The sequence below is a fragment of the Harmonia axyridis genome, chromosome 3 (assembly GCF_914767665.1).
Source record: "Harmonia axyridis chromosome 3, icHarAxyr1.1, whole genome shotgun sequence".
NCBI classification, from domain to species: domain Eukaryota; kingdom Metazoa; phylum Arthropoda; class Insecta; order Coleoptera; family Coccinellidae; genus Harmonia; species Harmonia axyridis.
Window position 1 is genome coordinate 12931155 of NC_059503.1, and position 27391 is coordinate 12958545.

Consider the following 27391-nt stretch of genomic DNA (forward strand, 5'->3'; position numbering starts at 1 on the left):
ACAGTGGCGGCGCGGTAGCGAAGAGATAGAAATCTTACTTTTATGAAGCGATCTTATTGCTCGAGCACTAGATAATAAAAATATTTTTGATCACATAGCGTGTTCAGTTTCTCCTTGGCGGGTTTCAATTTTGTTTTTCAATGGGAAAACTATTTTTTCACGAAAAATTAAATATACTTTATGCCAATCCTTACTTCAAAAATATTGATAATTTAGAATGACAGGTTTTTTTTTCAATATTAGTCAACCATTACAAAGTAATGGTTGGTCCAATTGGAATGTATTTCTGGTCGAATATTATAAATAAATCACTCTCTCGAACGCTAGGTATATCTAAAAAGGAATAGTAATATGCAAAAAAACTTTTCAAATTTTGAGAAGGAAAATTTGCAGAATATTCCTCATTTCAAATTGAACATCCTGTATATCTAATCATAAGATGCACAAACGAAATCTCTAAAAAATGTATCAAAATCTACTCGTTTCCTTGAAACAGCTGCAGTTTCATCAAAAAATGCTTATTCGAGGAAAACTACACAACATAATTTATACCAACACTAGCAGAAGAAAATATCCTGTATTTCAATTTGAAATAAAGACAATTCTGGAATTTTACAAGCTATTTTTCATCGAAAACCATTATCATTTTTGAAGTGAGAGTTGCATGAAAACGAAAAAAATGAAACAAAACATGGGTAAACTCCTCCAGGAAAATCTGAACACCCTGTGTGACCGAAAATAATTTTATTTAGATAGTGTCATTGTATAAAGAATATTTTTTATTCTTTATACTCAAGGAATACGGTTACTTTATAAAAAGATTTCTATTTCTTCCCCACCTAAATATATGGAGTACCACGCCACTGTTGAAGGATCCAGTATAGCCTTGGAAGCGCCACATCAAAATAGAACAGAATAGTTGTCCATTCAGATACTGATCTCGAGCAATACTCTGATATGCTGAATTCTTTCAATTCACGTATTCGCAAGTTTTTCTAAAGAAATGCAAATCAATATTTAATCAATAGTAAAAAGTAGACGACTCGATTCTTCCCTCCGGATATAAAATTCGGTAGCGTATATGGTGGTTTCAGTAAAGACTAAATAAGGCAACAACTTTCGAACGGCACCTTAACCGAAACCGAGAAAAGCACATCAATTAAATCATCAATTAACAAGCGCAAGAAGAGTATACCCTCTGAGAGTATACCTATACAACAAAATAACGGAAATATTGATAATGGATTATTTTTAAACAAACCTGATATAATGCTGACGAAAACTGGATATTTCCTTGTTGGAGTTCTTTTAAAGCATCATCAGCACAAACTGTCACAGCAATCAATACAAGAAATAGAAACTTCATCTTGCTTAAGTCTGAAATTCAATATCCAAATCAGTTGGGTCATGAAAAAAAATTGCTTCTCATATAAAGTTGAAGAAAAATCTTATTTAGGATTGAATCATTCAAATCGAAGAAAAAAAAGTAATTAATCATTTGATTGATATAAAATAATATTTTAAGTTTAGGAATATTTCAAAAATCATATGGAGTTTAAGAATTTCATTTCTTTCTGTTATTATTTTCGTTTTCAATGCAATTTTTGACAAATTGATATTGCATTTTTTTGGAGTGTATAAAAATATATATGAGCTAAGTATATGCTACCAATTTCTAAAACATTGAAAATAATATCCGCTTAAGTCAAACTATAAAAAACGATTAACTCGAAGAAATGCAATCAGTAACAATTCCTCAGCCATTAATAAATTATCAGAACTTTTGTCTTATATTGAAATAATTCACTATGGAACATTTTTAATAAATTACGAATAAAATTATTAGTTATTTATCTTTTCTCTCGGCAATTTTAGTAACCCTCAAAAACAGTGTACTGTTTATCTTTGAGGTTTACTGAAAGTGGTAAAAAGGTACTTAATATTTAAATATTAATTAAAATTGTATTGAATATCATTTATATAAAAAATTCTTGAAGAGATACCAATTAAGCCAGTGATAAAATCTCCAATTATTTCTCTTGTATTTTAAAAAACAACACGACTCATCCACAACCATTTCAATTGAATTTCATTAGGAATGAAGAATACTGACCTTGTCCCTAGAACCTGTTAGCACCAACACCGGACTGACTAGTCGAATTGAAGAAGATCAAGTTCGAAATATTTGAGAAATAATCCCCCACTCAGAAAACAAGTTGTAAAATTTATTTATCATGATTTTTTTCAATAAGAAATGGAAACTTCATGGTAGGTATAACCAACAAATGGACCAATGCCGATGACCTATCACAATTATCTAACTCACTTTTCAATAAGTTCGATTTTATAAAATAAAATTTTAGAAATAATTAATTCAAATTGAAAATACTGCCTAAGGATATTGATATGATATGCACCTTTATATTACTTACTTTCATTGAAAGAGGGTTGAATTTTCCGTAATGGAATTCCGAAATCATACTGAAGCATTTAATATTATAGGTATGCGATTATCACTTCATGTAAATGTGTACATGGTTTTGCATTCAAAATACCGAAAATGTCCAAAGAGAAAATATGCTATATTTTGCTTAAGCCAACTTTCAATCAAGATTTCATTTTTGGGTCGGCAGTTTTGGGTGGTGAATGAGATAAGGTCTATTTTTCTAATGAAAACATATATCACTTTTTTTTTAAATGTTCTAAATATAGGAAAATACTCTTCCAATAAATATAATCCACTATGCTTCCACAGCTCGTCATGTACGGTCTTGATTCTTGAAGCAATTATTCAAGCGAACGAATTTGCGCATGACCAACTCCCACCACTTATTCAAAATATGTAGGGGCCAAACTCGTACTTGTAAAACGCGATCGACTCGGATATTCTCTACTAAAAACACATCAAAAAACATAAGGCAAACGTTTGCTATGTACTTTTTTTCGAATATGAATATTTAGAGATCTGTAGCACAGACTAACTAGTAATCTGTGCTCTGTAGTTTACAGTCGGGTTAGAAAAACGATTGTAATCGGACATGAGACACACTTTAGGCCTATAGACATAATAGTAACACTAACCGACCAAAATTGCTAATTCGGTTTTTCATTAATCTTGTTAGCACAATTTTTTATAGCTAAATAAGTAACTGAAGGTACAATAAATGAAGCAGACTAATTTACATGGAAAACTGAATTTATTCTACAAATGCTATAATTTTTGATGTAAATATCTACATAAAGTACATCATAGGAATAAATAAATTTACATATTCAACAAATTTATAAGAATAGGACTAGAAAATATGGCCAAACAATTTTCATAAATAAAAGTAACATATGTACAACTTAAAAAGTAAGTACCCAAAAGTTTATCAAATAGGTTAATATTGAAACACAAAGAACAAATAAAAAGTTATGATTAGAAATTAGACATGCAGAAAAGTTTTTATTTATAATCCTAGAAATTTAAAATGGAAATGTGGCAAATTGAGTTTAAGCATTTGAATTTTAAATTGATTATAGTAAATTGAATTTTAGATTAAAAAACTTCTAGGATTAAAATTATCAAAGAAAATAGACATGCAGAAACCGAGAAATACGAACGCATACAACTGTTCAAAAAGTAGTATATTTTTGAAAATTTAAATAACTTCCTATACTGTAAGATCATCGTTTTCATCCACATTAACGAATGAACCTAACCTAGATATACGTTTTGGCGCATTATCATCACTTTCATTTTTACTAGAAATGACATTTGAATTAGAAGCATCACTTAAGGGTTCTACTTCCGCTTCAATCCATTTTTTACTGTCTTTTTTACTCACAGTCTTTTTTTTGCTTTCCTCAATCTTCTTCCAAATACTTGCTATTTTACTAGTTACTTGTTTTTTAGTATTGTTTGACCCGTTTAAATTTGTATTGCTGTCTAATCTTTGGTACTGCATTGTCTTCTTTATTGCACCACTTGGTTGCACCTTTTCTGGTTCACTTTTCAAACTATGACTTGATAGAGAGCTTTGAATTTTTCTAGAAAATGAACTTTCACGACTGTCAGCACTGGTAGAACGATTATACATTTTTATATTTGTTGGTTTAGAGCTGCGATCTGAACTCGCTGATTTGAAAATACCGGCTCTAGGAATACTGCTCTGTTTTGATGACATTTTTGGAATAGAACTTTTAACAGATCCAGGAACTGGTATTTTAGTATCAGCACTTTTGCTCTTGGTCTGATTGACAGTTACAGCGTTATCGTCTTTGGTGAAAGTGCCTTGCCGTTCTAATGGTTTTGGGGGACATTTCTTGCTATCACTTGCAGGTCTAGGAATACTAGGCTTAGAATTTTTTTGTAATACTGATGAATTAGGATTGACTTGGGACATGCTACTTGCTGAAACTGGTCTAGCAGTTCCAGTTGCAATCTTTCCTTTAGTTGGAGGTCTAGAAGCAATTTTACTAGGCTTCGATATGATTGGTTTTGGTGTTGCTGATTTGAGAGTGGAAGTCACATTCTTAACTAAATTCGAAGTCACATTCTTTACCGGTCTTATAGACTTAGGAGTGACTTTATTCAAGTTACTTTTAGTATACAAATTTTTTCTTCTACCCCTTATACCTTTAGGCTGTGCAGCATCATCATTCTTGTATTCCTCAATTTTTTTCTGATCAGGTTTGATGATTTTAGGTTTTGGAGGAACTCTATTCACTTCTTCATCAGAAGGGATTGAGCAATTTTCCAAAGAATCACCTACATTTTTCTGAGTTTCATCAGAAGTTATGACAGGTATATTATTTCTGAGACCCCAGCTCTTGTGATAAGTTCTGTAGTTGACAGAGCTTCTAGAATTGGGTTCAGACTCATCATCATTGGATACAAGGCTAATTGTTTCACAGTCAAGTATTTCATCATGAGTAGTACTGGTATCCCTTAGTGTTTTTAACACTTTATTTGCTTCTTTCTCCACCATCAGATACATCTCTGCATCGCTTGGAATTGGGTTTTCACAAGCCGAAAAAATTGATGAAAGTTGAGAGTCATCAAGTGTCTGCGTTTTGAAACGTTCCTTATTTGTTAATCTCTTCTGTAAAATGTTCTTACGGATGGAAATCTTAGATCTCGTGGGACTTTGCTCTTTGAGACTGTCTGATTCACAATCTTTTTGCTGTTCCTTCAAATTCTGGTTGTGGAAATTAGGAATCTGACTCACTTCTAATACTTGAGTTTGAAACCTTGACCTTTCATTCAATCTTCTTTCTTTAGGTGATAATTTGGAAGCTTTTGTGTCAATGAGAAAAGTCTGACCACTATGTTCTGAATCATCGTTTTCCGAAGCTGAGTTCATCACACCATTTTTAGTTTCATTCTTCTCAATATGCCGACTATTTAAATCAATATTTTGTAATACTTCATTTGAATTTTCTTCTTGACTGATGATGCTATCTTTCATTACCATTTCTGCTGCAATGATATATGTTTTGTACCTTTCTTTAGCTAGGGCTCTCTTCTGTTTCGATGTTAGACTTTTACTCAGAGATTTCTGTCGTTTTGGAGTATTGTCACTACTACTTGTTGCACTTGATTGAATTGGAGTTATGCTATTCGCATCGGAAAATTCAGTAACATCGTTTTCAGTTTGTAAATAATTGTCGGTAACATGAGTGAAACAGTCTTCAAAAACCTCCGTCTCTGTACCTATTGAAGTAGATGCAACATCAGCTAAAGAACTACACAAATCAGTGACTTCATTCAAAATAGAAGGAGGGTTGATATTATCCAAATCAGTTACACTAAGCAATTGGCTAGAAATTTCTAAATTCGCAAAACTGGAAGGCATTTTGGAAACATTTCTGGAATAGTTCATATTGACTGGTCCGTTGATGATGAAAGATTTTTTCAATTCTGATATGTCATTAGGGAAGGTTGGGGTACTCCTACTTGTTCCTTCTTGATGGACAGAGTTCATCTGGTGGTCAAGATTCTCAACACTTGAATTATGTGACAGGGAATGATTCAAGGCCCTTTTCACCATAATGTTAGATGGTAAAGATTTTTTTCTGGTCATTTTAGGACTGTTCGGCTTACTGTCCAGAAATCCCACTATGCTATTCGACAAGGAATTCAAATGTGAAGGAGGTTGCACTTGATCAAGTTCTAAAGAGACCAAACTATTGACGCTTGTAGACAAATTGACCTCTTCTTTGAAAGCTTCTGCCATTTTAGTGGCTTCCATGGCGATCAATGTGGATTCGGTCATAGTGGTTGTATTCAGAGATGAATAATCATTCGAAACCATATCTAATTCATCTATTCCGCCTTTTAAATCATTTTTTTTGGAGGATGTATTATTTTCACTATCACTGTTGAATGACACGACATTTGGAGCACTCACAGAAATGCTGGGAAAGGTAGCCTCATTAGGCGAAGAATTTTCATCCCATGTGTTATCATTGTTGCTACTCTTATACAGTGAATCCTTATTTTGAAGATGGGAAGACGCTTGAGATACTAATTCTGCTGTGAAACGATCTAAAGATTCGATCATTGCCTCTGGATCAAGCATTCTGGTATCAACATTAGCCGAATCATTGCAACTCATTTCAAGTCTTTCTTCCTTTTTGCCACTGAATACCATACAGCTTTCCCTAGGAGAGTATAAGAATTCTGGACTAATATCCAAAATTTTACCTAACGACTTATTCGATTCGCTCTTCTTGATATCTGTAGATAAATTATCATCTATTGCTGAATTATTATCTGATTTCCTGAAATGAAAAAATAAATTTAGCATTTCGCTATCGAAAAGTGGCATTAGTTTAACCTCAAAAAGTTTTCTTCTTGATCGCCATCTTTGGCCGTCATAGTTGCTTCAGCCTCTGATGTCCCATTTGAGTTTTCGGGTAAATGTGATGAAGGAACATAATCTGGGTAGTCGGATGAGGAACTTACAGATGTTTCATCAATTTTATCTTCTTCAGAGAGAGAGATTACTGAAATAAAATGATTGCTTGATTCAAGCAGAAGCAAAATATAGTTTCAAATTCTTACCTTCAACTATGTGGTTTTCGAAATGGTCTTGATCCAATGATCTGCAAGAACTTTCAATTGTAAGGTTTCGAGAATATTAAAACAATAGAAAATACTGATATTCACACTACCATGTCAAAAAAGTACAAAGAATTAGTCAGTGAAACAAAATATGTATTATTCTTCCAAATTCATGCCTGGAAGTGAAAATTTGAGTTTTGAAAACAGAGAAACGTTGATCGGAAACATATCAGAGAAATTCCATGATCGTTCAATCATCTTTGTTAAGTTTTCACCAAAAATTCGTAAATGTTCTGCTTAATCCACGAGATTTTCACTTAAATTTGGACTCTGTATTAATAGGCAGGTCATTTGTGTCAACCAAGAGATGAATAAAAATAATTCCCGCTATTTCCTTCACAAGTTTTTTGTCTCTTTCTATATTTGATGAAAATTTAATTCCATTTGTGAAGAATAGAAACATCTCATGAAAGAATGAGGTATAGTTGAAATTGTTGAAATTTTTAGTTTTTCAATTTACGAAAGTTTTAAATTATGAGTATTTTTGGAATTGATCTGAAAATCGTAATTTTTTTGTAATATTTCTCAAATCAAATGGGCCCAACAATGATCATAAAAACAAACAACGTAAATAAAAAGATAGAATCACGTCTGTATTGATTTGTTTACTCACATTTCCTCCTTAGAGCTTGAAACGTCGGATTCAGGAACATTACTGAATATTCTACGTCTCTCAAATAGAATATCGTCATATTTTCCATTCAAATCCATATTAGGCGCTTGAATGGCTTCACTCGTTCTCATATTACTTTCTTGTTCGTAGCGTGCGGGTAAGTTTGCTTCTGTGGTTTCAGGAAACGTAGTGTTATTAATCTCCTTTGAAGATACAGGCTTATCCACCTGTGGATTGAAAATATTTAATCCGAATTATTAATTTGGAAAATTTTCTGATTCAATATATTTTCAGTGTAGTGTATCATGGAAAAGTTTTGAAAAAATTGCATCCAGAATTCTCTTTCGTTTGACAAAAAGGTACTCACCCCCCTAATAAATAACATTCTTGAAAATATTCCAATTATTCTAGTGATTATGTCAATTAATATCAATATTTTCTTATTTATTCTTTAATTTGATTTAATATGATAGAACGACTTTTCGCTTTCACAAATGTCACAAAACAAAACATACGTCAAGCATTATGAATATGAGAAATCAATTTTCCATGATTAGAAATTATAAATATTTAGAAAATTCTAGAAGTAAAATAAATAAATATTAATAAAATATAAAAATAAAGTAGAATAAATAAAAATTGATAAATCATTTTATTTTCAACAAATTTCTTTTTCAGTTCATCATATGCCATACAAATCATGCAATACATTAGTGAATTTCAAGATGATAATTAACTAAAATCAAGTACAAATTTGAAACAGTAGAAGGTTGTGGCTTACCTCATCAACATCTGTACATATTCTGTCATTAGTTGAATCTCCACTTGCACCAACATCAGAAGAATCGATTTTTGAGACCGATTTCACTGGAGCACTCCTAGAAGGTAACTTAGACATTGGAATTCCACTGTTTCTGGGGAGCTTTCTTTGTTGGTACTTAGAAGTGCAAGGTGTTGTTTTCGTGGATGTCACAACAGTCCTATTTTGAAAAACAAAATAAAATTATATTTGATATTGAGAAAAGCACTACATATTCATTTTTTTCACAAAATTCCGCATGAAGATCTTTGCTTCTAAATACGTATTTCATTTTAAATCACAAAAAAAAATTATTTCTCTAATTCTGTGGTTATTCCGTTCATTCTTCCACATCTTGTAGAACAAAATCGTGCGAGAATATATCAGAAACGCACAGTTTTCATGGTTATATTTTATTATTCTATGTTGGTACTCCGAACTTTCCGCCACGGCTTTATCTGTCAATTCATCAATTTGCCTTGAAGAAATCAGTTCTGCCAACCAACATTTTTCAATGCAAAAATCACTAAATTTATATTTATGGAAATATTTCATTAATTTCGATGAAAATGCAATGAATTAGAGAAAATAATGTATAATACTCGTACAGAAGGCTCATTCTACCACTCGTTCATTCCAAAACTCGCCACTTCGTGGCTCGTTTTTGAATTTTGAACTCGTGGAAGAATATCAATGCCTTCTGCACTTGTATTATAAATAACTATTCTAGTATTTAGAACTAGAAAAAAACTTAAGACTTCAGGTGATAATATCAAAGATTCGATAGTTCGGAAACAAACTGGCTGAAACTCATGAAGATGAAGTTTAGAAGGGATTGAGGTGAAAAATATTAACTCCTATTGTCAACTTCCTTTTGGATCAACCTGTGCTTACCTAGTTATTTCTTTTTCGTGAAAATCTACATTGGATTTCTTTTCCCTTCCAACATCTTGCTTCTCATTCAATTCTTCTCTGAATTCGATATTATCTTCGATAGATTCTTCTTGGTGTTGAATATTCTGAAAGGCAATAGTAGTTAATACTTTTTCTGTTCATTAAAACACTGTTCAACTTACAGGAAACTTAGGTTGAATGTCTGATGATGTATCAGGAGTTGTAATACCGAAACTGTCTCCATTTGATTCGTCAATATTTTGTTCATAAGTTTTCAAGGATCTAGGAACCGGTTGAGGCTTTTCCATCAACGAGATTTTTCTTGGTCTCGGTTTGGGATGGCTAGTATTTAATGGTAAAGAAGAATTGTTTTCTTTTATTGTTAAGCTGAAAACGTAAGAATAAGGAAATTTTAGTAACAATTCATTATGAGTTAATGTATAAAGCGATTCAGTTTAACAGAGTATAGTTATTTATAATACAAGTGCAGAAGGCATTGATATTCTCCCACGAGTTCAAAATTCAAGAACGAGCCACGAAGTGGCAAGTTTTGGAATGAACGAGTGGTAGAATGAGCCTTCTGTACGAGTATTATACATTATTTTCTCTAATTCATTGCATTTTCATTGAAATTAATGAAATATTTCCATAAATATATTTTAGTGATTTTTGCATTGAAAAATGTTGGTTGGCAGAACTGATTTCTTTAAGGCAATTTGATGAATTGACAGATAAAGCCGTGGCGGAAAGTTCGGAGTACCAACATAGAATAATAAAATATAACCATGAAAACTGTGCGTTTCTGATATATTCTCGCACGATTTTGTTCTACAAGATGTGGAAGAATGAACGGAATAACGACAGAATTAGAGAAAAAAAATTTCAGGCTATTGCTGTTAACCCAGCTCTATAAACTATCGGTGGCTCTTCTCAACTGTTGATGTTATTGGAATGCTTGTATATTTCGACAGCTTCCCTCTATACATCTTTGGGTAGCAATTTTTTATATTTGAGATAATTTCTGTCTTCCAATACGATGTGTCCATCGATCAAAACATGTTCTGAGAGTGTGGACTGATGTGCTTTCTGATCTTGGCGTTCATAGGATATCTTGCAACGATGAAAAAGTTTACGGTGAGACTACAAAAAGAAGCATTCCAATCCAAGTACAGGAACAAAAACATTGTAGCCTATTGAATCTAAAAGATAAGTCCGCACTCGCTGAACATGCTACTAGAGTTACTACCCAAGAATAAATAGTGAAGTTGTCGAATTATGTGATTCCAATAAGATTAACAGGAGAGAAGAGACACCATTCATTCATGGGTTATCAGCAATAGATCGTACCCGAATTAAATCAGAAGTGGAGGATGATGTACCATCCAATTTGAGAAAAAATACCGTAACTGGACGAGAGCAACCAGATTGGAAAAATCCAATGTTGAGCTGAAATTGCTGAAGATGATTACCATAGTTGTAGTCAAACCGATAAGTGAAAAACGGTTAGGCTACAACTAGAGACCCAGAATTTTCTAATTTGTTGGCTTTAGCTTCTATCTATATAAAGGGTGTTTTTTTTAGAGCTATAGAACTTTAAATTGCAATAAAACAACGATTGATTATTCGATTGACATGAATTTTATTTATCCGCAAGATAATCTTGTGGCATTACATTTTGAATATGATTTCTGGCATATGACCGCCACGGCTGGCTCGGATGTAGTCCAATCTGGACGTCCAATTTTCGATTACTTTTTCCAACATTTGTGGCCTATATCGGCAATAACACGGCGAATGTTGTCTTCTAAATGGTCAAGGGTTTGTCGCTTATCCGCATAGACCAATGACTTTACATAGCCCCACAGAAAGTAGTCTAGCGGTGTTAAATCACAAGATCTTGGAGGCCAATTCACAGGTCCAAAACGTGAAATTAGGCGGTCACCAAACGTGTCTTTCAATAAATCGATAGTAGCACGAGCTGTGTGACATGTTGCGCCGTCTTGTTGGAACCACAGCTCCAGGACATCAATGAATTGTTCAATTCAGGAATGAAAAAGTTAGTAATCATGGCTCTATACCGATCACCATTGACTGTAACGTTCTGGCCATCATCGTTTTTGAAGAAGTACGGACCAATGATTCCACCAGCCCATAAAGCGCTCCAAACAGTCAGTTTTTCTGGATGTAACGGTGTTTCGACATACACTTGAGGATTAGCTTCACTCCAAATGTGGCAGTTTTGTTTGTTGACGTAGCCATTCAACCAGAAGTGCGCTTCATCGCTAAACAAAATAAAATGGACGTAGTGCGCGATACGTATTCCGCACAGAACCATAATTTTCGAAACAAAATTGCACTATTTGAAAGCGTTGTTTAGGCGTGAGTCTATTCATGATGAATTGCCAAACCAAACTGAGAATAAATCACTTGACAGCTGTTAAATCGGTCGCCATCTTGAACAGTAATGCCAACTTAAAGTTATATACCTCGAAAAAAAAACACCCTATACAATTCAGTTTACCTAGAATTAGAGCTTGTGTCATCAATTGGAAAGGGCATGCTGATTGTGCCATTATCAATTTGATTGTCCTTCAATATAACATCTTCCTTGTATGTCTGTAAAGAATTAAATTCAACTTTAGATTTGCTTGTGCTAGGTTGTACCTCGGAGTCAGAAATATCTTCAGTCGAACAATGATCCTTCTCATCCATATTAGCCACAATCTAAAGAAAAAATAAAATAAAGATTCAGCAGCACTGGCCCAAATACTTTATTTTGAAATGAAATGCTCCAAGAAATAAACGTACCATAAAAGTGGTGGAAATACTCAATATTGATTCAACAAAAAGAAATATTATATTTTCTTAAGTTCTTCTCATTTTGCAAACAAAAATGTTAAAGGTACAACAGACGTAAGTAGTTGTTTTGAACTACTCCTTATATATGATCTTCAAAAATTAAATACTTCTTATTATTCAAGTGTTGCATTAATTTCTTGGAGCAATAAGTTAAAAATTGAAAGTTAAATACCTCCTTGTTTTTCTTCTTAAGTTTATGTTTGTCATTATCGATATCCTCCATTGATGAGTTGTCTCTTGTTGCGTAATACTGGAGATTATTGCTTGCCCTGCTGTTTGAAACATTTTCGCTCTCATTTTGATGAACTTCAACTTCCGTATATTTCAGACAAAAATCACTCGAGTCATTTTCAAACTTGTTCAAAGGAGTTCCTTTATCCCCTTTGGTGTGTCTTGACGTTTGTGAAGTATCAGTAGTTTTCTTCAATGTAAGAGATTGTTTTTTAGGTATTTTCCTCCCTGGTGCTTCTATCTGTATATCTCCATTAGTGTCATCGGAATATCTGGGTTTGTTTGGTGTAGAACTAAACGGATGCTTCAGTTCAGAATTCATATAAGGTAGACTAGACGATCCACTACTTTGGGGGATTCGAGATTTCCTTTCATAACTGACATTAACCGAAGATTCATTCATATTTAGACTAGCATAAGAATTACTCGAGGTCTCTTCCATAGGAGATGTAGAGTTCGTAGGTATATCTCTTTGGTTATGTTCATTTTTTATTTTCTTTTTATCCGAAGGTATATCTAAATTATCGAAAGTTTCAGATAAACTTTGGTCTAAGCCTTTGAGGAGAGCTTTTTGTTTTCTAACGCCTAATGTAGGCAATTCTGGAAGATCAAGGGAAAGAGCAGTAGAATCCATATGCTGCACTAAAGAATAACCTGGTTTGGCGGTGAGAAGATTCTTCAGTGCTGCGCTGGAGCCCATAGCGATCATTTTATGTTTGGAGTGATTTAAACTTTTCAGCATTGTTGGTGCTCCAAGTTGCCATAAAAGCTCTTGATCTGTAGCGTTTTTGGCCGACAAATTCCAAAGTGTTCCACAAGCATTGCTGACTATGGTTAAACTAGGCGACTTCAATTGATCCAAGAGTATCTGTAAGCAATTGTGCTCTCTTAAAATTTCCCTGTAGTCATCCCTTACTGCAATTTGGCTTGAAATGTTTCTTAGAATTCCACCAGCGTTCTCGATTATAGCCAAAGATTTTGGTGCCGATTTATACAAGAGCATTTGAATCAAAAACTCTAATGCTCCCTTTACTGCGCAAATTTCGGATTTATTTTCAGTGCAATGTGCAGATAGGTTCCATAATGCAGATAGTATGGATTTCAAGGTATTCTCTTTATTATCAAGCATTGCCGATTTCATCAAAGCTTTCACACTTCCAATTTCTCTCAGAATCTCCTTACTAGATGAATCTGCTCTCCATGACAGATTTCGCAAAACACTGGCAGTTACCTGGAGATAACGATTATCGTTAGTAGCCATTCCTTTTTTTTATATCTGCATACCACAAGTTTGAAGTTTATCTTTCTTACCTGTCTCAACTCATCACATGGGTTCTGTAACTGAACTACTAATGCTTTCATGAAATCTCTATAGGAACATAATAATGCCTTGTTGCCACTATCACCAAAAGTGAGGTTAGTCAGTGCCATACATGCATATCTTCTCATCATAATACAATGTGTATCGTCTGAAGTGCTTCCATGAGTGGAATGTTCAGCCTAAAACAGTGTGATTTCAATAAACTAACACCGTAAAAAATAGGCTATTTGACAGATTTTTCAAATTCCCTCAAATTATTCAGCGATTACTTTGATCAGTTACATTCTTATACCAGCAATTTATTTTAATTCAATGTTGTTTTAAATGCTTTAAAGGAGGCCCTACACTATCAAGCGGCTTGATCAAATGCTTGAGCAAATTGATTGTATCAAGCGTGATTGATAGTGTTGAAGCCCATTTGACGCTTGAAGCAAGCGTTGACGGCGATTGATAGAAAATTTGAATGACTCAAGCGGTTGATCAAGCGGCTTGATAGTGTAGGGCAATTTTCGTCAAGCATTGAGTCAGTAACTCTTTGGAAACCATGGCGTCAACATCCCAAACCGCGTCTCACTTCCAAACCGATCCAGAAAACTCGGAGCGGGAGTTTATTAGTTTGTTGATTGATTTATATCGTGATTGTCCGGAGTTATGGAAAGTAAAAAGTAAAGATTATTTCAATAGAAATAAAAAAAGTGCGGCATTTGAAAAAATCGTGGGACCATAGAGAAAGTTAAAACCGGATTTCAGCGTGAAACAATTGAAACAAAAAATTAACATTCTCAGAACTAACTTCAACCGGGAGTATAAAGCCATCGAGGCTAAAAAAAAGTGTCAGGGACATCTACAGATGACATCCCTGAACCTTCGCTTTGGTATTACAATGAAATGTATTTAGGAGATGTTCATGAGTGAAATCATTTTGTACCACTCCTTAGACCACCTTCTTTTCCTTCGTTTTCTGCTTCACGGCAACCAATGTTGTAATTAGGAATAACAACAGGTTTTTGAAAACTACAGCGTATAAAGACAGGTACTCACTTCAACCAATTTTGCAATTGTATGAATTCCTCCTAGTTGGCATATAGCTTGTCTATGGCCCTCATCAAATGATAGTTTCATCAAATGAGCTATTGTCTGTACAGGGTGTTTATCTCCATCTAAAACCATAGACATATAACAGAGGCTCGATCGAAAATTAATATTCTTACCGTCTGAAAGGTTTTCACATACAAATTCTACGTCATTTAACAAGGCCTCGTTGTAGGCACAAACAGTCTCTAATAATTTCAATATTCGAATCTCCCGTTTCCTCAATTTTTCATCTGGTTGTGATTGAACAAGGTTATGAAGGGCTTTTGTAGCCTTTTTTCTTGTTTCAGAGTCTCTATCAGACTGCACTAATTGGACTAGGAGGGGGATGCAGCCTGAAAAAATGTTTCAATAAAACATTTGATTATTTAAATCATATAGCAACCTTCTTAATTTTTTCAACATCATAACGCTTCTTAAATTCATGTGAAAAGAGTGTGAACAAATTTTCAATAATAAATGTTTTGTAATGAAAATATCAATTATCAGGGAAAAAGTCAATACACAAAAAAATTTTTTATCGAATTTATCTTAAATCAATTTTTCAATTTGAATCACGAAGGAGTTGCAATACATAATGTAGAAGGTGTTGATTTTTCCACCTGTTTAAGTTGTCAAAAAGCAGTTCTAAGTACCCAATTTAATTTTTCAAAAAGTAGATATTCAATAAAAAAAAAATTCCCTCAAGAGACTTAGAACAAAAAATTATATGAAAAAGCCCTCAACTGTCGTTGTAATATCATCACCTAAATTATTTTGCATCAAGAAACGCTCTGTATGGATTGGTTTTTATAAGAACAACAAACAAACACTTCAAATACTGAAAAATTGTACCTGATTCTCTCATTGCTAAACAACTCTCAGGATTTGTACTGAGAGCAAATAGAGTTTCTCCCATATCTGCATGTTCCTGACCCCCTAACATAGCCAGAAGACTGTAAACCATATCTACTTTGGCCTCGAGTTGCTGAGAAGACCGCATTGATTGTTCTGTTGTAATTATTGCTCTTTCTATTGGAGCACCCGAACTAGAAGCGAAACTCATAACACTTGGCATCTCCTAGAAAAAATTAAATATTGACAATGCATACTGAATAAGGAAAATATTATTAGACAAATAATTACCTCAAAAAAATCGAATAGAGTGGACATTTCTTGATTTGAGGAAAAATTTTGAGAATAAAAAAAATTTAATAGTAAATATCTCTCTCATTTGTTTTTTTAGACCCTTCCAAATTCTTATAAAAACGTTATTTCAATTATCAAGATAAGGAGAACAATAATTAAAAATCAATCAAAGGAATACTTGATAACAAGTCTAGTATAATGTAATCAAATCATATGTGAATATCTTATCAATATCATCTCAGTTATCTCTACTATTTTTTATTTATGGATTATTTTTATCTTAACTGTATTCTTGTGATATAAAATAGGAAGAATGAATAATAAAATTCGTCTCAAAATTTGAAAGTTACATACATTTAGTCAAAATGATAACCTGCTAACAAATTCAACAACTATCAGTCTGTGTTCATTACTCTGAGATATAATATATCTCTTGTTGCCCTAAATATTCCCTATATATTGTTACATACCAATTGACGGTGAAGAGGTGGTTGTTTGACTTCAAGTGTGGCTGGTTCTGAATTCCACATTGTTCTTTCCACTGGCCATGTGCCATGATACAATGAAGATGCACCTCTATTTGTGTGACAAACTGGTTCGCTACTCACCGAGTGATGGGCACTGTGTGCTGCAACACTCTCGTCATCGCTTGTTTCGAGCTATTAATATTTCAATTGTAAACTAATTAATTTTTTGATAACTCTCGGAATTAGAGGTATGGTCTGCTGAACTAACACAATATTGAATCAGAAATTGTTGTTTTTAAAATTTAAAAAATTAATTTTTTCAATAATTTTTTGAATGAGATGTTTCAATTTCTAATTGATTTTAAGGGACCCAAAATGTAATATTGTATCAAGATAACAAATGAATTTTATTCTTGCTTTTACTCCAGCTATATTTGAAACATGCTTAAATGATCAATACTCACGTTGATTGAGTTTACTTCGGGTGCGTCCATGGTACGATCCAATTGGTTTAATTTGACATTTTGTTCCTACAAAAAGAACTGTTTATCAATATTGTAAAAATTTATATGAAAGAAAGCTATCATCATTTCAAAAATCAAAATAATTGAAATGGAAACAATAATCTAATTTTACGATATAATGTACCGAGTTCAAGAAGTTAAATTAAATTTTGCTGAAAATTCAACAATTTCTCAATTAAAAAATCAAATAATCGAAATGTTGAATCCTGAAGGACGATATGATAAAAAATTAAGTCACCTGTGGCAAGAAAACATCTCCGAAAAGCAGGGGATCGACAAGTTGTTGTACGTGCTGGGCCTGGCGCCTCAAGCCCCGAACTTGAGCCAACAAGGCCTCATACTGAGATACTGGTAAAGACATCACCCTTCATTAACTGAAAAAAAGTAAAACACTTTAAAAGAATTTGATAAGTCATCTAATGTTCTTATTTTTGAAGAATCTATAATCTAACAAGGAAATTATGTATCAAATTTCACAACACATTTTATGTTTACAAACTGCTTCCTCTTTTTTACATAACTGTTTCTTTCATATGATATTTCACATTCAACTTATAATCAAATAAAATTCATTAATTGTAAAAGTGATTTCATAAAATTCGAGATGAACAAGGACTTGGTTCCAGGAGCTTTCGAACGCTCGTCATTCTTACGCCTATTGCACTCTTGGATGCTACAGAACTGTATGTAGGTATATCTGAGATGAGATTTATTGATCTGATTGTTGCCGGTTAGTTTATCTGGATGAAATTTGTCTTTATCTCTTGAAATTTGGCATGAATATCTGAGTGATCACATAAATAAGAACTTAATTTCAGCCTAGTGTTATTCAACAGAATTTTCGTTTGGATCTGGTGACGCTATCAATATGAAAATTTGCATTAAGCTTGAAATTGTTTGATTCATATCTACTCGAAAATTTTCATTTCGGTCACTAAAATATTGATGAACATTAAATTTCGCACGTAACTTTAAATTATTATTTTACATCAATAATGCAAAATTTTATCGAATCCGCAATTTTAAAACTCTCAAAAATCAAATTACGAATGGACATATTTACAGAACCCGTAATTGAAACAACGAGAGCTCAAAAAACGAAACAGGAATAACTTAAATTAAGACTTTCAACCCCTTCTGACACAAAGAATTTATTTTCATGGAATTTATCTTCACGAATTTGCTATTGAAAAGTTTCAAAATTGCCAAAACCCCAGTACCCAATGAAGATCAAGGTACCCAACACAGAATCATGTGGCGCGCCAAATTCTGAATCTAAATCAAACGAATCAAAACCCTCAAAGCTCAAGAACTATTTTAAATATTTTGGTATACACGATCTATGAATTTAAAAGGCAAAAATCAGGAAATCAAATTTAAAAAAATCCACTTCTTAGAACATTAGCTACATAAAATCAAGAAATATAAAACACTCATTTTTAGAATTGTACTAATTACAATGTATTTCACTACAACGTTTCAGCTTCAATAATTACGAAGTTACGAATTGTTGAATGAACAAGATTATAAATTGTTCATAAATGCAGCTACACGCTGCGTTGGCCGAGTCCGTTGAGGGTTCGAATCCCGAGAGCGAGAGCATTTTTTGAGAGCTCGTTCCCTGAATAAAGCAGTAAGAAATTTCGTCACGATGTCCGCATTTTCAAATTTTGTCCGTCAAATTTGCATTGTTTGTCTTCATTCAGTGAAGTTGAATAATTCTATGCAAGGGGGTAGTTAGCGCTTTTTCCTTGGGGGGGTAATTGAAAAAAATTTCATCAGATACACTTTAATTATTTCTTTATTTATCTGACGTCTTGGCAGTGGCCTAAATTCAATCACAATGAATATAATAATAAATAAATTAAATTCATAATCAGCACAACTGAAGAATAAACCTACGCGTCAAGATTGCAGTTTTTTTTTTAATTCTAGAAGGTAAACTGTGAACTTAGCTTTTTTTCAAGGAATAATTGTTAGCAATAATAACTCAAAACAAATTCTCATAAAGGATTATTAATTTCCCTTTGTTTTATTTCCTGTATCCCCCTAAAATCCCAATTAAATTGTAAAACAAAAAGGAAATACATATATTGTTATCTTGCATATAAAAATTATATAATGTGCTGTTTTTGGCTTCTTCTACAGTGAGGCACTTCATTCGAAGAGTAACACATTCCTTTAAAAAAAATTGACAGCGAAAGATACCCCCAGGCGAACTTTCAAAAAAATGATTTCGATAATAGAATGGTAAATGCATCATTCATTTGAAAGATAATTTTCAGCTCAAAATTCTAAACATACTAAGCCGTAACGTGAAATAAAAACTTGCAAGAAATACATGAGCAGTTATAAATATTAAGCTGAATCAAGGTTAACACATTTTCGATAAAAAAAAAACTGAAGTGTACATGAAAAAGTAAGGAAACCTCCGATTATTTATGTATGTATGTTCCGAGTTACTGCATTTGATTCATACCGCAATATAAATAAATGGAAATACCTACGCATATAGAGCAAAAACTGGGGAGAGAAAAATAAAACTTTGTCATTCCTTTGAAATGTATCTTCAGAGAAAATAGAATAAAAATTTCAGAGTAGCGTAATCAGACAGCTATCGATTTTGTAAATCCGTGGGGTGTGGGGGAAAATGTTCTAGTCATAAAAACATTTAAAGGTTAATAATTAAGGAATATTGTCCTTTCAGTAATCAATAAAACTAATAGAAGACCCTCGATGAAATATTGACCTTTCCAATTTTAATATAATTTTTTAAAGGATTACTTTGACAATTGGCGAACCGCAGTGAGACAATCGAAATTTCAGCCGATGCAGTTTTGGTAAAGCAAACACTCACCATCATTCTTCTCATCGGTCTACTTTTATAAATTCTTCCGACAATGGAAAAAACAATACAGTGTTTTGTTTTTTAGTTACTTAATGAATAACCAGCAAGCACGATAAACATGTCAAAACTCAAAACAAACTTCGACATTTGGAAAAAGACAACCACGCGTAGCCGAATTCGTCCGATTTTCACCGAAGGAAATGAGGAAAAATTACGCATAGATTAAAATTGTTAGAAAGCGGTATTTTCGATAAAAATTTATATTTAATTCGGAAGGACAACAAGCAAATAATAAATCTGAAGAATTTGCAATTGACTTTCACACCATACATCTCTATAAATATAAAACATTATATTCAAGTATAAAAATATAAAATTGAGTATTTTTCATAAATTGCCTTGAAAACGACGAAAAAAGTCAGAAAGTTCATGAAATTTATTTCTTTTTTTTTTCAAGAATTATATTTGAGGTAAATCAAAAACCAACTCAGTAGTGGTTTGATATTCTATGTTGCAATGTAGACAGCTGACAGAAATTTTATTTTTTATTCCTTAAATCCTTAACCTTAATCTTTTCAACTAAACTAGTAAAAAGTAAAAACCGTGTGCTAACACTAAATTGTTCTCAAAATGGTGCAAAAAAAAATTAAAAAGAAGGTTGGCAAGAAAGTAGCGGCAGCCCCCCTTGAGGTGAAGAAAATTGAAGCAAAAAAGGTGACGAATCCGTTATTTGAGAAGAGAACGAGAAATTTCGGCATTGGCCAAGATATCCAACCGAAGAGAGATCTTTCAAGATTTGTTAAATGGCCCAAGTATATCAGGATTCAAAGGCAGATGGCTGTATTGCAGAAAAGGTTGAAAGTCCCTCCTCCAATCAACCAATTTACTCAGACAGTTGACAAACAAACAGCAACTCAATTGTTCAAACTGTGTGAGAAATACAGGCCTGAGACAGAATTGCAAAAGAAAAACAGATTGAAAGCACGTGCAGAGGCTAAAATAGCTAAAGGTACTAAAAAAGAAACATCTATTCCTGCTAAACCAAACACTATCAAAAGTGGAGCAAACACAGTGACCAAGTTGGTTGAACAGAAAAAAGCTCAACTTGTTGTGATTGCTCATGATGTAGACCCTATTGAAGTAGTACTTCATCTTCCTGCTCTCTGCCGTAAGATGGGAGTACCTTATTGTATTGTAAAAGGAAAAGCTAGATTAGGTTTGTTAGTGAGAAGAAAAACTTGTACTTCCATTGCAATTACTCAAGTTGATTCTGGAGATAGAACTAATTTTGCCAAACTTTTGGAAACTATCAAAACCAACTTCAACGATCGTGGAGATGAAATTAGAAAGTTGTGGGGTGGTGGTCTTCTTGGATGTAAATCTGCAGCTCATGTTGCCAAAATTGAGAGGGCGAGAGCAAAGGAATTAGCCCAGAAACAAGGTTAATTTTATTATAAGATATTGACAGTGATTTTATGAAATATAAGTAAGTGTAAAGTTTGTTTTTGTTTTCCTTCTTATTATAGCGGTTACAGATAATAATCAAAAGTCTTTCCATCATATCTTTTATGAAATTGTTTAGCCCTAGGAAATATTTCACCCAAATTATACCTTCAGTTTTTGAATTGCAGAAAATGGGAAAAAATATAAACACTAATTAGATCAATAGTTTATTGATTATTTATTTTCATTTTACACTGATGTCACAGTTATATCATTACAAACTCTACCAATCACAAGGCACTTATTCTACCTCCAAACAGAACGACTTCATTCAGTTTCAAGAAAAACAGGAATGGACGATCAATTTTGATTATATGTCTCACTAATCTTCCATATCCTGCGCTCCTTGCCATTGAAATCACTGAAAAAAAAAATTGGTTTCAAAGGATAGTTTTCAAATGTCTAATGGATTATCTGAATAGATTACTTTGATATTCTTTCAAGCTTACCTGCAGTAGCTGCTGCAGCTTCAGTTCCTTTCTCATTTAAATCCATAAATACTTTCTGGACAACTTTAGAAACTAGTAATCCTTCTTGAAGTGAAATTCCACTCAAATCAGCATTGCTCTTGAATAATTTCTTGACGCCCAACTGAAATGGAAAATGAATAAGATAATTTCGGTCCTAATCGTCCTGCATTGTGAAGTTCTAAGATACTTTTTATTATATATGAATTTCGTTCACTTGATATAATTTGAACCAAGGTTATTATCTCTTGCAATGTAAAATGGCATTAAATACTTACATTTTGTAGGGTATCCACAAGGTTGAATGAAGATTCAACTTTGAACTTGGGTAGGAATACTTTGATGTTTTGTTTGGTGAAATTCTGGAATCTCAGTATGGTATGTAAGTTATTTTCTAAAGAACTAAGGCCACCAATTTCTTTTGGCATAACAATGGACAGAACAGCGGGTGTTCCTCTATATGGAAGCTCAACAAATGTTGCTCCTGTAATAACATTGATACAATTAGGATTATAAAAAGTTGTTCAGGCAATGATTATAAAAATAGTATACAAATAATTTTACCTAATTCTTCATTCTCGGCAAACCTCAAAAATCCTGTCGTCTGCATGGTGTCAACTTGGATGGTTTCATTTATCGATTTATGAAAATCAGCAGGTTTGGTCTCGTCTTCCTTGAATTGATACAGCCATTGTCCTTTGAAATAAAGAGCGTTCACCAGGACGATCCTCGTCAATTCGTCTAACATATCTGGGCTGATCAAATCCTTTATTTTATCGTTGGTTTGATTCTTCACCCATTCGTTTATTTTGGTAGCCGTCTCTGAAGTTTCTCCAAAATGGACATTTTCAACGCCAGAACCAAAATCATTGGTTGCGGTTTCTAGGAATGTTGGCTGTATTCCAAATCCATTCTCTACATATACCTTGTTCACCGAAGTGAGTGTTACAAATCTACCGTTTATCATGTACTTTTGCAACGCTCGGTGCTGGTCCTTGATTTGCTGAGGGTCCGAAGGCAGGTTTAAACCTTTCTGGAGTTCAGTAGCTGTTTCGCCTTTTGTTCCTAAGGAGGTCAGAGCCATGATCGTTTCGATGGACTGCGGACTTACTATGAAGTTCCCTGTGTTTGTCTTTATTAATTCCTGAAACACAAAATTGATTTGAAATTGCAATTATACAATGATGAAAAAAAAATGAGGATAGCATTCACGTGAAGTCAGAAGCGCTCGTCATTCATGCGCCAATTGCACCCTTGAATATAACAGAACAGTATAAAGGTATATGTGGTCTCCAAGGGCGCAATTGGCGTATGAATGAACGAGCTTTTGTTATCATGAAAATACAAGGCATTTTTTTAAATCATCATGAAGTTTCTATGGTTCTGGTTATCCAATTAACATAAAATTTTCCATGAAGCTTAAAATTGTTGTTTTACACAGGGTGGGTCATGGTAGATGGTACCCTAGAATTTTACGGAGAACGGAAGGTACGATTTTATTGAAAATTTGCTTTCTTGGGTAGGAACCACTGTTCTATCGATCTGAAATATTTTCAGTGTTGCGGCTCATATCAAAAAGTACTAACAACTTCGCTATTTCAAATTGAACATCCTATTTTATTACTTTTTTCGGTTTGCCGTAGCTTCTTGATTATTTATGAATTAACTTCCTTGTTCCTATCTCTAACGCTTTTCGAGTTAGATTTACTTTTTTTTGTGCAAAACATAGCATGCAACTAAGATTAAACATTCATCACCTCGGCAGTTGGAATCCTAGAAAGCTGAAATTTCGGGTATTGATATTGGTAATCCATAACCGAAATCGCTAAACAACACTAACTAATGATTTGTTATATAATAATGAATAAAAAGCCTTTGCTTTGGATATTTAGCTTCGATGATAAAACTTTTTCATAATGGAAGGTTACAATTTTGATAAATGATCCTGCTTAACTATCCTTATCCTCGAAGAAATGTAATTCCTATTAAGAAAGGTGTATTGATAACAAATTGAGTTATTCAATTGTTATTAGAATCGACGATAAACAAAAGTGTCGATATAAATCATATAATCATGTTTCTGAATATCGTCAATTGTTGCATCTTCTACCTACATATTTAACATTTTTCAATACTTCATTTACGTATAAAGCTAGATATGTATAGGTATTTATTTTAAGTAAATTTAAATTAATCCCATATTTCACATGAGAAAATATCCTTTCAATTCCACATAGATATCACTCATCATCTAAAGGTTGAAGCGAATTTTATTTCCATGTTTCAAGAGATAACATCATTTGAGCTTGGTCACGCAGAGGATAATGTTTTTTTTTATGTCATAATTAACATTTTATCATCACATACGGAGGCGATAATTTACGAGTTAATTATGCAACAGTAAAAATTACGTTTCATATTCATACCAACTAATTTTTCAATTATGATGTAAATTCATTTGTTTCTTCTAAATTATAGTTCAAGCATAAAAAATCTACCTGATGAAGTCTGGCAGTGAATTCATTATTTCCTTTAGCTATTTCCTTTAGAGCCAAATCTTCCTTTGCATTACTAGCAGCTATGAGAAGCATTATTAACCCAATTATCTTCATCTCGACCTGCAAAAATTAAAATAATGTTTTAAAGGATATGAAAGTCAAATATAATTGTTTAAGATCATTTTGGGAGTTGAGTCTCAGGTCTAACCAGTAAAAACACTTTTTTTTTATTCGACTTAATTTGTCACTCAATTTTTCAATATCTACGTTTTCTGTAAAATATTCGTCTTTGCTTTCGAAATAAACTTCAATCATTAGAGTCAATTGCTTTATTTGGAGATCAATTTTAGCTGTTTTTTGCTATGAAACTTACCAAGCCAATGCTTTGCTTGTACAGTATTTTTTCGGTAAAAAACAGTGTTTTTTCAAATACACGAAACTCGTTTTTATCCATTTTTCAAACAACAAATGTAACGTCACTCAACCTTCAATATCTCGATCTAGACTTGACTACATGTTCCTAAATTTTGCCATGCATCGTATGAAGCTTGATACCAAAGAGAAAAAAGTATGGTAGTTTCGGTGTCATTTGTACTCTAAGCCAGGAGCTTTTGATCGCTCGTTTATACATCCGTCTACTGCGCTCTTGCAAATCATATGATATTGATTTGTAATGACGTTATCGTTGATGGTTAGTTCGTCTAGATGAGGAATTCTGATGAAATATGATACGATCCACATTCTAGTAGATTATATGTTACATATACAAACTGAATTTTAAGCTAGTTCGATCTGAATTTACGGAAATAGTCGGCATTTTTTATCGATATTATTAGCTTGAAATTATTATTATACGAAAAATTTAAAAACAGTTGCCTCTGTTTTATCACTGAAAAATAAGTTTTTTTTTATTCTGCTTGAATTTTCTATTGACACGAACTTTCTAGGGCTTTAGATACGAGAGTTATTGTGTTTACGACCGGCGGACATGAATTCGTCAACAGATCGTTTCAGACAAATCTCAGATCAAAATATAAAAATAATACAGACACCCAGACAAAATATTGGCCGGCTCTGCTCATAAAAAGCTTGCTAAAAACCTAAAATTTTAGGTTGAAACCGAAGTGATAACTTTTTTGCTTTTCAAATATAGATACCGTGAAACTTTTACATAATATATTTTGATGTAAGCCGAATTTATTCTAGAAGAATGGATTTCATAGCGCAACAGGTTGAATAAAAATTACAAGTTTGTGCCTTTTAGATCTCTTTAAAATAATGATAATATAAGTACTGATGAGTTACCCTGTATAAATGCATCACAGCACAGTCTCAAATTATTTACACAAAGTTCTTTTTGTTGAATCTTGAATTTTATTCTACACCAAAGTTGATCATATCACCGATTACAATATAGTATGTCATTTCTTTCGTTTCTTCTCTACAAAAAGTTATGGGAAAATTTCCACCGCACTTTTTATACAAAGAAACAAAAAGAGCGACTCAGTATAAAACCGCAAACAAACAATCGAATCAGATTTTACCACCCTATTTTCATTGAATTCTAATGAATATATGTATGTTCACCAGATAAAGTCAATTTCTTTTATGACGAAAACACTGTGAATTACGATAATCTTATAATATAAAAACCTATCTGGTTTGACTGACCTTCGTCATCTGAAGTAAATAAAATGTAGCCTGCATGAAGCTATTTAAACCAAGTCGTAACAAGTTATGAGGCTGGCAATTACGATTGATTCGACATAATCGATAGCTCTAGAGACATTTGAGTTCGCGGAAATGACATAAAGGTAAAATAATCAGAATTGCGACTCACTTCGTTATGTTTTCTTATTTGTTGGTCACAGATGTCTTCACTTGGTCGAAGTCGGTTTAAAACAAGAACAAATCAGTACAATCGCAGATTAACACTGCGGTCTCCTAAACGCAAGCCTCATTTTATCTGCATGAGCTTATTTTTAATTGGTGAGAAGATAAAATATGTATCGGGATTTTTGATATAAACATACGATTGAACTTATCGGTCTTTGTAGGCAACACTGGGAATCTCCTTCTGTAGTGCTTCCAGGAAAGGTGCGCTATGAACTCGATGATGATTCAACACAGATTTCCCACCAATTTCCATCAATTATCTTGTCAGGTTTAAATTGACAATAATAATGATAATAATTTGCTCTTTTTTGAGATGTTAAGTAGAGAAATACTGTAAAAAATGGTTAGAGGTCAAATGGAGAAACACTCCATACCTATAGGGATTTTTGTGGGTTTTGCTTTATATTATTTTCGATAATAAATCTTATGAATCGTTCGAGGAAAAACATTTCTACCTTTTCTGAAATGTTCACAGTTTACGTTTTGTAGTGTGTAGAATAGAAAAATCAAATAAAAACCGTCCGTCTCTTGTCCAGAGCTTTTTTTTAGAATTATAGGAGAATTTTGGTACAAATATCAACTGCTATATCGCATTGATCCTACATATACTGGTTCAAGAATACTATACTTAAATTTTTAAAAATCTGGAAAACACATTTCAATTTTTCGAAAACTTTAGAATACACATCAACCGTGACATTGGAAACATGTATTGCTACGATTATACTGAATACAATATTTTTTACCACCAAGTCCTAGTAATGAATTATATATACGAATAGCGATAGCTCCGGGTTTAACCTAAGAAGTGTAAGAACCTTTGACACAACACAGGTCATCTACATGACCTGGGTTCAAGTCCACGATGATTCCATCTTTTTTTTTCATTTTGTTGAGTGTTTTTTTAATGATTTCAGATCTTTTACGAGGAAATAACCCTGCTATGAAATTTACAATGAGTTATTTATTACAATTAATAAATCAAAGGCGACTATCCCACTTTCTTTCCAATTACTATAGAAGTTAGAAAAAGCTGTGTGATCACTTTTGCGATTAACGGAATTTTTGGTCTCCGATTTGAAAATCTCCGCTCGAAAAATTCATTTCGGACGATTCAAATCTACTGAATTTGACTCATGT

The 27391-nt window shown here is 33.0% G+C and overlaps 4 protein-coding genes across 13 annotated transcripts in view; 1 reads left to right on the forward strand and 3 right to left on the reverse strand.

The window, feature by feature from the left end:
• The window catches only part of LOC123676134 (leukocyte elastase inhibitor-like), a 30545-nt gene extending 28279 nt beyond the window's left edge, over positions 1-2266 (reverse strand). For 2 of the 4 annotated variants that reach the window (XM_045611858.1, XM_045611856.1), the window contains exons 1-2: positions 2114-2265; positions 1262-1377 (exon numbers count right to left, since the gene is read on the reverse strand). In XM_045611858.1, coding sequence (XP_045467814.1) covers positions 1262-1366 — 105 coding nt within the window. In that variant the 5' untranslated portion in view covers positions 1367-1377; positions 2114-2265. The other 2 variants (XM_045611859.1, XM_045611857.1) reach the window with 2 other exon arrangements.
• Positions 2267-3178: 912 nt separating this feature from the next.
• Positions 3179-20054, reverse strand: LOC123676128. Of its 5 annotated transcripts, XM_045611846.1 has the most exons (17): positions 19897-20054; positions 17278-17413; positions 16980-17045; positions 16519-16707; positions 15755-15980; positions 15040-15255; positions 14870-14988; positions 13819-14007; positions 12449-13738; positions 11939-12141; positions 9600-9804; positions 9418-9542; positions 8506-8704; positions 7725-7951; positions 7052-7101; positions 6825-6993; positions 3179-6768 (listed from the first exon to the last, which is right to left on the reverse strand). In XM_045611846.1, the coding sequence occupies exons 2-17, from the start codon at positions 17398-17400 to the stop codon at positions 3657-3659; spliced, it is 6708 nt and encodes a 2235-aa protein (XP_045467802.1). In that variant the 5' UTR covers positions 17401-17413; positions 19897-20054; the 3' UTR covers positions 3179-3656. The 5 variants fall into 5 exon arrangements, with proteins under 5 accessions (XP_045467802.1, XP_045467803.1, XP_045467801.1 ...); XM_045611847.1 differs by having other exon boundaries at positions 11939-12033; positions 14870-15255; XM_045611845.1 differs by having other exon boundaries at positions 7052-7092; positions 14870-15255.
• A 386-nt stretch (positions 20055-20440) lies between these two features.
• On the forward strand, positions 20441-21387 carry LOC123676135 (60S ribosomal protein L7a-like). The gene has a single exon (XM_045611861.1). The coding sequence runs from the start codon at positions 20518-20520 to the stop codon at positions 21331-21333; it is 816 nt and encodes a 271-aa protein (XP_045467817.1). The 5' UTR covers positions 20441-20517; the 3' UTR covers positions 21334-21387.
• Positions 21388-21544: 157 nt separating this feature from the next.
• Positions 21545-26328, reverse strand: LOC123676133 (antichymotrypsin-2-like). 3 transcript variants are annotated; one of them, XM_045611855.1, is made up of 6 exons: positions 26196-26328; positions 24356-24475; positions 22422-23001; positions 22136-22341; positions 21840-21981; positions 21545-21751 (listed from the first exon to the last, which is right to left on the reverse strand). In XM_045611855.1, exons 2-6 carry the CDS (start codon positions 24467-24469, stop codon positions 21621-21623), a joined length of 1173 nt encoding a protein of 390 aa, XP_045467811.1. In that variant the 5' UTR covers positions 24470-24475; positions 26196-26328; the 3' UTR covers positions 21545-21620. The 3 variants fall into 3 exon arrangements, with proteins under 3 accessions (XP_045467811.1, XP_045467809.1, XP_045467810.1); XM_045611853.1 differs by lacking the exon at positions 26196-26328 and adding an exon at positions 26027-26153; XM_045611854.1 differs by lacking the exon at positions 26196-26328 and adding an exon at positions 25661-25925.
• Positions 26329-27391: the final 1063 nt, after the last annotated feature.

Excerpts from the sequence above, each read along its gene's own strand:
- LOC123676128 (XM_045611844.1), bottom strand. The coding sequence starts at position 17,400 with ATGTCTTTACCAGTATCTCAGTATGAGGCCTTGTTGGCTCAAGTTCGG. Across the intron at positions 15,981-16,518 it reads CACCTCTTCACCGTCAATTG|GAGATGCCAAGTGTTATGAG; the intron begins GTATGTAACAAT and ends AATTTTTTCTAG. Across the intron at positions 7,952-8,505 it reads TATGTACAGATGTTGATGAG|GTGGATAAGCCTGTATCTTC; the intron begins GTAAGCCACAAC and ends TTCAATCCACAG.
- LOC123676135 (XM_045611861.1), top strand. The coding sequence starts at position 20,518 with ATGGTGCAAAAAAAAATTAAAAAGAAGGTTGGCAAGAAAGTAGCGGCA.
- LOC123676133 (XM_045611853.1), bottom strand. The coding sequence starts at position 26,062 with ATGCAGGCTACATTTTATTTACTTCAGATGACGAAG. Across the intron at positions 21,982-22,135 it reads TTGTGGATACCCTACAAAAT|TTGGGCGTCAAGAAATTATT; the intron begins GTAAGTATTTAA and ends TTTCCATTTCAG. Across the intron at positions 21,752-21,839 it reads AGCTGCAGCAGCTACTGCAG|TGATTTCAATGGCAAGGAGC; the intron begins GTAAGCTTGAAA and ends TTTTTTTTTCAG.